The 9,458-nt window shown below is 68.6% G+C and overlaps 7 protein-coding genes across 7 annotated transcripts; 3 read left to right on the forward strand and 4 right to left on the reverse strand.

Annotated features, from left to right (window-relative positions):
* The first annotated feature begins 93 nt into the window (after positions 1-93).
* Positions 94-2,014, forward strand: MICPUCDRAFT_48300 (uncharacterized protein). The gene is made up of 2 exons (XM_003061492.1): positions 94-367; positions 669-2,014. The coding sequence occupies exons 1-2, from the start codon at positions 121-123 to the stop codon at positions 1,901-1,903; spliced, it is 1,482 nt and encodes a 493-aa protein (XP_003061538.1). The 5' UTR covers positions 94-120; the 3' UTR covers positions 1,904-2,014.
* A 618-nt stretch (positions 2,015-2,632) lies between these two features.
* On the forward strand, positions 2,633-3,259 carry MICPUCDRAFT_20616 (uncharacterized protein; the record flags this gene model as incomplete). Its single annotated transcript, XM_003061493.1, has 1 exon — positions 2,633-3,259. The coding sequence occupies one exon, from the start codon at positions 2,633-2,635 to the stop codon at positions 3,257-3,259; it is 627 nt and encodes a 208-aa protein (XP_003061539.1).
* A 143-nt stretch (positions 3,260-3,402) lies between these two features.
* On the reverse strand, positions 3,403-4,054 carry MICPUCDRAFT_51337 (uncharacterized protein; the record flags this gene model as incomplete). The annotated part of the gene is made up of 2 exons (XM_003061737.1): positions 3,403-3,421; positions 3,474-4,054. The coding sequence occupies 2 exons, from the start codon at positions 4,052-4,054 to the stop codon at positions 3,403-3,405; spliced, it is 600 nt and encodes a 199-aa protein (XP_003061783.1).
* A 149-nt stretch (positions 4,055-4,203) lies between these two features.
* Positions 4,204-4,923, reverse strand: MICPUCDRAFT_20469 (uncharacterized protein; the record flags this gene model as incomplete). Its single annotated transcript, XM_003061738.1, has 2 exons — positions 4,204-4,635; positions 4,801-4,923. Coding segments are annotated over 2 exons (555 nt in total), but the record flags the coding sequence as incomplete, so codon positions are not given.
* Positions 4,924-5,737: 814 nt separating this feature from the next.
* On the reverse strand, positions 5,738-6,752 carry MICPUCDRAFT_51339 (mitochondrial carrier family; the record flags this gene model as incomplete). Its single annotated transcript, XM_003061739.1, has 2 exons — positions 5,738-6,511; positions 6,669-6,752. The coding sequence occupies 2 exons, from the start codon at positions 6,750-6,752 to the stop codon at positions 5,738-5,740; spliced, it is 858 nt and encodes a 285-aa protein (XP_003061785.1).
* On the forward strand, positions 6,725-7,718 carry MICPUCDRAFT_63058 (uncharacterized protein; the record flags this gene model as incomplete). Its single annotated transcript, XM_003061494.1, has 1 exon — positions 6,725-7,718. One exon carries the CDS (start codon positions 6,725-6,727, stop codon positions 7,613-7,615), a length of 891 nt encoding a protein of 296 aa, XP_003061540.1. The 3' UTR covers positions 7,616-7,718.
* A 69-nt stretch (positions 7,719-7,787) lies between these two features.
* On the reverse strand, positions 7,788-8,324 carry MICPUCDRAFT_6463 (uncharacterized protein; the record flags this gene model as incomplete). Its single annotated transcript, XM_003061740.1, has 1 exon — positions 7,788-8,324. A coding segment is annotated over one exon (537 nt), but the record flags the coding sequence as incomplete, so codon positions are not given.
* Between the last annotated feature and the right edge of the window lie 1,134 nt (positions 8,325-9,458).

A 9,458-nucleotide genomic window follows, 5' to 3' on the forward strand; every position in this document is an offset into this window, starting at 1 on the left:
TTGGTGGCCCAGGAAGCTCCCTCGCGCGTCGATCGCAACGCGCATCCGGTATCCGGCTTCCCCCCGCGGCGCACCGCACACCCTCGCGCGCATCGCGAACGTCGCCTCGCACACGACAAAATGGACGTCCTCGCGCAAGTCACCGAGTTCGTCGGCGTCCCCGCGTGGGGCTTGCTCCCCGTCGCGCTCGTCGCCGCGGTCGTCCTGTTCGTCGTCTTCGACGCGCTCTCGCACGTCGTCCTGAAGCCGTTCAAGTCCCCGCCCGTGATCGGGACGTGGCCCGTGATAGGCGGGATGATCCAGTTCCTCAAGGGGCCGATCGGTCTGATGAACAACGCGTTCCCGAAGTACGGCGAGGTCTTCACCGGTGCGTCGCGTCTCGAGAAGACGCCCGGCGCGTCCGCGAGGGCGATCTTCGTCGATCGCGCGCCGAACACGTCACTCGAAATGTTCGATCGCACGCCGCCGTCGGCCGTTAAGATCGATCGGTAGCGCCCCTCCTCGCGCGGCCGGCGCGTCCCACCTGACGCCCCCTCCTCCATCGCACGCCGCCGTCGGCCGTTAAGATCGTTCGCGATGGCCCCTCCTCGCGCGGACGCCGCGTCCCACCTGACGCCCCGTCCTCCTCCCCCACCCCTCCCCGCCCCCCCGATCCAACCAACCCGCAGTCCCGGTGTTCCACAAGAGGATCACGTTCCTCATCGGCCCGCACGTCAGCGAACACTTTTTCAAGGCGAGAGACGCGGACATGTCGCAGAAGGAGGTGTACGAGTTCAACGTCCCGACGTTCGGCAAGGGCGTCGTCTTCGACGTCGACCACTTGACGCGCGCGGAGCAGTTCCGGTTCTTCGCGGACTCGCTCAAGTCCGACCGCCTTCGCTCGTACGTCGGGATGATGGTCAAGGAGGCGGAGGATTACTTCGGGAAGTGGGGCGAGTCGGGAGAGGTGGACCTGCTCGACGCGCTCTCCGAGCTCATCGTCCTCACGGCGTCGCGGTGCCTCCTCGGCAGGGAGATTCGCGAGACGCTGTTCTCGGAGGTCACGACGCTCGTGCACGACCTCGATAAGGGCATGGTCCCTCTGTCGGTTTTCTTCCCGTACGCCCCGATCGAGGCGCACCGGAAGCGCGACGCGGCGCGCAGAGACCTCGCCGCCATCTTCGACCGGGTGATTCAAGCCAGACGCGAGGCCAACGCGCACGAGCCGGACGTGCTCCAGACGTTCATCGACGCGCGGTATCGCGACGGCAGCCGTCTGACGAACGACCAAGTCCTCGGCATGCTCATCGCGGTTCTTTTCGCGGGACAGCACACGTCCTCGATCACGTCCACGTGGACCGGTCTGCTCACGATCGCGAACAAGGAGAGGGTCATGCCGACGCTGGAGGGCGAGCAGAAAAAAGTCATGGAGAAGCACGGAGGGAAGATCGACTTCGACGTTCTCGCGGAGATGGACGAGCTTCACTACGCGATCAAGGAAGCGCTGCGGATGCACCCGCCGCTCATCATGCTCCTGAGGCAGTGCCACAAGCCGTTCAAGGTGACGACGTCCAAGGGGAAGGAGTTCGTCGTCCCGAAGGGGCACATCGTCGCGACGTCGCCCGCGTTTTCGCACCGCCTGAACAACGTGTTCAGCGACGCGGACACGTACAAGCCGTCGCGGTTCCGCCAGCCGTCGCCGGAGGATAAGGAGAAGTTCGCGTCTTTCATCGGGTTCGGCGGCGGGAGGCACGGGTGCATGGGCGAGACGTTCGCGTTCATGCAGATCAAGACCATCTGGAGCATCCTCCTGAGAAACTTTGAGTTCGAGCTCGTCGGGAAACTCCCGGAGCCGGACTACGAGGGCATGGTCGTCGGGCCCAAGCACCCGTGCACGATCCGATACAAGCGACGCAAGCTTTGAGCGACGAGCGAGGAGGGAGTGCGAAACGAGGAGGAGATATTATCGTGTGACGTTCGCGCGTACAGTGTTTATTGAACGACCGCCGCTTGTAATGAGAGAATATGGCGTTTCATTTTTTTTGCGATGAGACTTCAGCCATCTTGACGAGCGCCACCGTCCACCCTCCGCCAGAACGATGAGCGCCCCGAGGAGGAAGCTCGCGTCCGCGGTCGCCGGGCTCGTCGCCCGGCGCGTCGGCGAGACGACTCGATGCGAACCGTGCGTCTTCTCCGACCGCGCGAGGGCGATGCACGCCCTCGCGCGCGGCGTCATCGCGCGCGACCGCGTCGAGAAGAGCCCGTTCGATCGCGACGCGCAGCAGAGGCGCGACGTCTCCGCGTTCAAGCGATTCCCGTTCCCCAAGAGCCACGGCGCCGAGGGGCTCCCGGACCAGTACCTGCGAAAGATAAAGAAGATCGTGCCGATGTCGGAGGTCATCGACAACTACATTCCCGGGAGCGGCAAGCACACCAGTTGTGCGTCCCCGCCCGGTCCCTCGCGCGCGATCGTTCGCGTCGTCGTCGATCCTCCCCCCCTCTCGTTCGCGCGAACCCTAACTCACGTCGACCGATCTCTCCTCCCCGTCGCTCCGCAGACCCGCCCGCGGATCCCACCGTGTGGTACGGCGAGCTCCCCCCGGCCGGGGCCAAGCGACACTTGAAGGGCATGACCGCGGAGACGATCGAGGAGATGGAGAACCTGCCCTTGGACTGGAGCGAACTGGACGGACTCTCGGGGGACGACGACGACGACGAAAAGAAGAGACGCCGCGAGCGCCACGCGCGCGACGTCGGGGCTGGTGACTTCCCGACGTTGAAGGAGCTCCAGGACGCGGAGACGGAGGAGTCGAAGCGACGGATGCTGCGGCGCATCTTGGAGATGAAAAAACAAAAGGAGGACAAGCTCAAGAGGGTGAGCGTTAGGGACGAGGAGGGAAGGTCGGGCGCGACGGGTCGACGAAAAACCGCGACGGCGCGCGTCACGATCAAACCGGGCACCGGCGTGTTCTTCGTGAATCACAAGCCGTTGGACGAGTACATCTTAGACATCAACGAGAGAGGGTGGGCGCTGTCGCCGTTTGTGCTCACGAAGACGATCGGTTTATTCGACGCGGTCGCGAGCGTGCGAGGGGGCGGGCTGAGCGGGCAGGCGCAGGCGATTCGACACGGCGTCGCGCGAGCGCTGCAGCTGTACGAGCCGTCGTTCCGGCCGGCGCTGAAGCGTGCGGGGTATCTCACGCGGGATCCGAGGATGGTGGAGAGGAAGAAGCCGGGGCGGAAGAAGGCGAGGAAGGCGTTCCAGTGGGTCAAGCGTTAGATGATATGAGAACTCCTACCGCACCGGAGGGCGCGGCGGCGTCGTCGCGCGATCCGTCGTCGAATTCGATTCGCTCTCGTCGCCGCCGCCGCGAATCGCGTCGCGTCGCGCCGCCTCCCTCCCCGCCCCCCCCGCGGGCTGCTTCAGAAACGCCCGCGCGATCTCCCCCGCGGCCCCCTCCTCGGCCTCGTCCTCACGCGCCATGAGCACGAACGCGTCGAGCTCAGCCTCGAGCTCTCTCCTTCTCGTGACCATCTCGTTCCTCGACGCGCGCGCGGCGTCGAGCCTCTCGTCCATCTCCGCGATCGCGCGGTCCAACGCCTCCTCGTCGTCGCCGTCGAACGCGTCGAACGACGTCGACGCGGGGTCGGACCCGCCGTTCTCGTCTCTCGCGGCGACGAACGCCGCGCGCGCGGCGGCCGCGTCCTCGTCCGCGGTCGCTTCCATCGCCGCGAGCCGCGCTCTCGACGCCGCGCGTCGCGTCTCGACGTCCTCGTCGTCGCCGCCGTCCGTCTCCGCGGCCTCCATACTCCCGAGCTCCGCGATCGCTTCCAGCCGTCGCGTCTCTCTCCGCAGGGACGCCATCTCTTCCTCGATCCCGAAGCGCATCGCGAGGAGCTCGCGAACGTCCTCGCCTCCGGCGAGGTCGGTGAAAGATTTCATCTCCGCGGCCGTCGCGAGAAGATCCTCGCGGAGCGCGTCCGTGGCGGCCTCGACCTGGGCTCGCATCGCGGCGTACGCCTCGTCGTCGCCCGCGGGTGGGGGCGACGCGGGGGGGGAAGTCGACGCCGTCATGACGCGTCGCGGCGCGAGATCGAGTGCGAGCGAGTCAACGGAGGAATTGAATAATGACAAGACGCGTCGTCAAGTCGCTTTTAAAAGTTGGCACCGTGATGATGCACTGCGTGCCAGCGGCAAAACCGAGTCGACGACGACGCCGCGCCTCAACACCCCGGCGGAGGCTTCCGCGGGTGCATCATCCCCACGCACGCCATCAACGCCACCGCCGCGGTCTCCACCCTCAACCTGAGCGGCCCCAACCCCACGGGCGTCGCCCCCGCGTCGATCAGAGCCCCGAGCTCGTCCTCGGTGAAGTCGCCCTCGGGCCCGACGATCAACAGCCCCCCGGTCGCGCCCCGCCCCGGCCCCGACGCCGTCTCTCCGTCGTCGCCGTCGTCGACGTCCGCGTCCCGAAGCGCGTCCCGAAGCGGCGGCGCGCCCGCGGCGGCGAGCAGCGCGATGGGGGCGTCGCGCACGCGTCGCAGCAGCGCGTCGAACGCGCACGGGCTCTCGACGACGAGCGCGTGCGTCCGCAGGCACTGCTTGCTCGCCGCCGCCGCGACGCGGACCCACCGGCCCTCTCGCCCGCGCTTCGTCTCGCCGCCGCCGTCGCCGCCGCCGCCGCCGTCGTCGTCGTCGTCGTCGTCGTCGTCGTCGTCGTCGTCGTCCGCGCCCCCATTCTTTCCTCTAGACTTCGCCCCTTTCCCTTTCTTACCGTTCTCGCGGTTCTTGCCCTTCTTGCCCTCCCCGCCGCCGCCCACGACGGCGCTGCGCGCCGTGAGCGTCGGCGCGAGCGACGCCGCGCCGAGCTCCGCGAGCTTCTCCACGAGCCAGTCCGCGCGTCCTCCCTTGAGCCCACCGCACGCGACCGCGACCTCCCACCTCGGGCCGTCGTACGCCGCGCGCGTCGCGTCGCCGACGCACGCGACGGAGACGACGCCCCCGCCGCGGCCGCCGCCGGAGGAGGAGTACGGCAACAGCTCCGCGGTCGCCGTCGCGCCGCGTCCGTCGCACACCTCGACGCGGTCCCCGGGCTTCAGTCGGAGCGCTCTCGTCGCGTGCCTGGACTCGTCGCGGCCGAGGGTCAGCGTTCCGCCCGAGGACGGGATCGCGTCGTCCTGTGAACGAGAGAGAGGGGACGGGTCGGACGGACGGATGATGGATGCGGACGTTGGACGACGCGTCGTCGCGCGTGGATCGGCGGGGACGTTCGACGCGTTTCGGAGGGACGAGCGGATCGGTGCGGTCGACGCCGTCAACGCGCGCACCGTGTAGAAGCGGTGCAGACGACCCGCCTGCGCCTCGCGCGCGGCTTCGAGTCCCGCGTCGCTCGCGCCCGCGGCGACTTCGCCGCCGCCGCCGCCGTCGCTCGGCGCGGCTTCGAGCGCGCGTCGAGCGCCCTCCCGCGCGCGACGACGACGTCGCGACGACGGGAGAATCGCGTCGACGCCGCCGCCTCGGGCGGCGCGCGAACTGTCGCGGGTCCACCGCGTCGTGATCGCGCGCGCGCGCGCGGACCGCGACGGCGCGTGCCACGCGCGCGACGCGGCCATCGCGCGCGACATCCCGACGAGCGCGCGGCGAGGTGTGTCTTCGTCGCGATAATTGTTAACTCCGCTGACGCGATTTCTAATAAACTACAGTATGACGCAGAGCGCCCACGGCGCGAGGGGCCGCCTTCGTCCCCTGCCCGACGTGCTACGACCCCGCGGTCGCGCGCCGCGTCGCCACCATCGCGCTCGCGTTCGCGTCCACGGACGACACGATGAACGTCGCGCCGACGACGCGCAGCGCCCGGGGGAGGAGACCGAGCCACAACCCCGCGGCGCCTCTCTCGCGAAACACCGCCGCCGCGACGCGCCGATACCCCCCGTCCCCGCCGCCGCCTTCCCCGAGGTTCGCCTGCATGCGCGTCTTCACGACGTCGAACGGCTGCGTCAGGACGCTCGCGGCGACGCCGGCGACGACGGACGCGGCGAGACGGTCGCCGACGGCGACGGCGGACGCGCCGACGTCCCCGTCGGCGGCGTCGCCGCGCTCCGCGAGCCGCCGCGCGATGAGCGGCGTCGCCCACATGAACCCGAGGACGTACGTCCCCTCCCTCGCCATCGTCGCCATCCCCCCGCGCGTCAGAACCCCGACCCCGTGCTCGCGTATCAGTCGTCGCGCCGTCCCCGGCAGGGACCCGCCGTGTTTCTGCTGTTGGATGGCGCCCAGGTCGAACGGGTTGAGCGCCGCGCCGCTCGCCGCGCCGGCGGCGAACGCGCTCGCCGCGCCGACCGCGCCGGCGTCGGCGCGCGGCGTTTGCGACGACGACGCGAGCGCGGCGAACGCGGCGCCTCCGCCGAACTGCGTCGCCGTCGTCGGCGCGGAGACGCAGACGCACGCGAGCCATCCGCGGTACCACGCGATCGGGTTCGCGAGCGGGAACCGGCGTCCGTCCTGGACGCAGTTCTTTAGCGCGTGCAGCGGCTGCGAGGGGGAGGGGGAGGGAGGGGAACGGGAAGGCGTCGGCGGTCGGCGTCGGAGGACGACGCGGCGGGGACGGGACGGCGACGGCGACGGCGACGGCTGCGTTCATCATTCATTCATCTCCGTCGCTCGGCACCCGACGGCGAGCGCAGCGCACCTGCTGACAGCTCACTTCGACGAGTCCCGCGAGCGCGCCGATTCCGGCTTTCGTCCATGGGCCGAGCGGCTCGCTCGAGGCCATCGCGGCGGTCGACGACGAGGACGACCGCGCGCGCGGCGACGAGTGAACGCCGACGAGGTCGATCCAGCGCGGGGACGCTGAATGAAACACGCGCGCGCTCGCTCGTTGAGAGTTCGTTTTCCGAGGACGAACAGATTGATCCGATCGCCCGCGCGCACAGAACGACGCGCCCTCGGCACGCGCGATCCGCGCGGATGTTCAACGCGCTGACGAAGGCGTCGACGCTGCGGCGGCTCTCGAGCGCCGCGGCCGCGGTCGCGTCGCGCGCGTCCGCCGCGTCCGAGACCCCCCGCGGCCTCGCCGCGTCCGCCTCCGCGCTCGCGCGCGAGCGGAACCCTAACCGCGGAGCGATCGGACGCGTCGAGGCGAACGCCGCGACGCGTCACCGCGCGTGGACGGCCTCGCCCTTCCTTTCCGCGCAACAGACGCGCGCGTACGGGCCGTACCACACGAAGTACCCCGAGGCTGCGCGCCCGCCGGACGCGTGGAACGACCCGGACCTGCGCGAGCTCGACGCGGACGGGAAGGAGATCCTCCCACGGAACGACTACCACGTCCTGAACATCCCGAAACACGGCACACGGAACAAGTGGCGACGACGGCGCGAGAAGGCGGCGTTCATTCAATGGAACGCGACCGTGAACCGAGAGAATCGCACGAAGCGCAATATCGAGCGGCAGGAGAAGCGAGTGGAGAAGTGGCGGACGTTGGCGGCGAACGCGCGCGCGTACAAGGCGCGAGTCGAGGAGGAGGCGGCGGCGGCGGCGGCGGCGGCGGAGGCGGCGGAGGCGGAGCGACGCGAGGAGGCGTCGGAGGGAGGAGGGCCGGACGAGGGAGCGCGGGCGAAGGAAGGGACGCGTTAGGTAGTCGGTCGGGCGGGCGGGCGGGCGAGTCGCCCGCGTGGGCACGGTAGGACGGTGCGATAGAACGAGTCGATTGGAAAATAAAATCGAATCGAAATATTTCAAAAGCGTCGAGCTAAACCCTGTCCCCGGCGAGACACTTCGGGGCCTCGCCCGGGTTGAAGTTCTCGATCACCTCCTTCGCGGTGACGAACTGCACCACGCTGCTGTACTTCCCGATCAGCGGCTTCAAAATCGTCCACACCGGCTTGAACGTCCACGGCGAGTCGATCGCCGCGACTTGCGACAGCCGCTTGGGGTAATACTCGCGAAACACGTCCAGGATGCAAAACTTCGCGAGGTCCAAGTCCGCGTTCGCGCCGGAGAAGCCTTGCATGTCCCACACCGCGTATATGCTCTCGCTGCCGTTCGGCGCGGCCTCCATCATCTCGATGCACTGCTCGACCGCTCGCACGGCGTGTTTTTTCGAGATCTCCAAGTCGCGGTCTTTGATGACGTGTTTCGCGACCTCGACGACGATGCACGCGCGGCCTTCCTTGTCCAGGTGCGGGTGGACGTACGCCGCGCCTTGCTCCAACGACGATCGCACGTCCTCGTCCGTGATCGCGCCCAACTCTTTCCTCCATCTCAGGAAGTTGATGAGCTTCGCGGACGCCGCGTCCGCGTCGAGCTTCCGGTCGCGAAGGAACCACACCATCGTCGCCTCGTCGCACTCCGGCGCGTCCGCGGCGGCGAGCGCGGTCTTCATCGCCTCGACGCCCGCGGCGATTTCTTCCGCGCTGCCCTGCATGGTCTCCACCCTCGTCCCGACCTCCTCTTCCGCGGCGACGATCACGCGCGCGCCTCGCCTCGGCGCGCGATTCGCTCGCCGTCCTCCAATCGCGCTCCAATCGACCTGCTGCGCCTTTTTTATCGCACGCCGCGTCGGATCGCGCCCGCGCGTCGCGGTCGCGCCGTCGCGAGCGACCCACCGCGCGCTCGCCGCGGTCGCGCACATCGTGCTGGACATCGCGCCCGCGTCTGCACGGGCGTGCGTCGCGCGCCGTGCGTCGAGGATATGACCCCGCGATTCGGTGACGACCTGACGCTAAGGTGGCCGAAAAAGTATCTCTCTGCTCGGAGCATCCTCGCGAGCCAATCAACGCACGCGGAGCATGATCCCGTATGCGTTTTTAGTCTGATGAAACGTATCGTACTACATCACACCGCCCCAACGAGACGAAATAGACTAAAGTTTCGCGAACGCGGCGTGTCCCCTCTCTCTCTCATCGTTCGCTTCGCTTCATTTCTTCGTCGCCGGCGGCGGTTTGATGTACCCCGTCCGCGCGACTTCCTCGCCGTGGTGGAACCGCGTCGAAAAGTTATTCTTCCGCTTCACGAGCCGTCCGAAGATGTCCCGCGGTCCCTCCGCGCCGGATCCCCATATCCGCTCCATCGCGTATCCTCGCAAGACGTGTACGCCGCCGAGAAACGCCCCGAACGACGAATCCCTCCCGTCCTCCTTAAACACCTCCGCGTTCAACTTAAACGCCGTCTCGCACTCGCGCACGACGTCCGCCGTCCACGCCTCCGACAACCCCGCCCCCGCGTCGTTCAGAGCTTCGTACACGGACTCCACGTACTCGGGCCTCCGCGCCGCGACGACCGCCTCGTCGTGCTCGTAGAACGCGGGGACGCGACGCAATCGCAGCGCGCGCTTCGTCGGCCACCCGAGCACGCTCCCGCCGAAGAGGTCCGCGAGGTACCTGCAGTAGAAGTGCGCGAGCAGCAACGGCGGGCCGCCCTCGGGGGCGCCGCGCTCCGTCTCCGCGGCTTCCGCGATTCGATTCGCGTACGCCGTCGC

The sequence above is a fragment of the Micromonas pusilla genome (assembly GCF_000151265.4).
Source record: "Micromonas pusilla CCMP1545 genomic scaffold MICPUCscaffold_10, whole genome shotgun sequence".
Taxonomy (NCBI): domain Eukaryota; kingdom Viridiplantae; phylum Chlorophyta; class Mamiellophyceae; order Mamiellales; family Mamiellaceae; genus Micromonas; species Micromonas pusilla.

Excerpts from the sequence above, each read along its gene's own strand:
- MICPUCDRAFT_48300 (XM_003061492.1), top strand. The coding sequence starts at position 121 with ATGGACGTCCTCGCGCAAGTCACCGAGTTCGTCGGCGTCCCCGCGTGG. Across the intron at positions 368-668 it reads GTACGGCGAGGTCTTCACCG|TCCCGGTGTTCCACAAGAGG; the intron begins GTGCGTCGCGTC and ends ACCAACCCGCAG.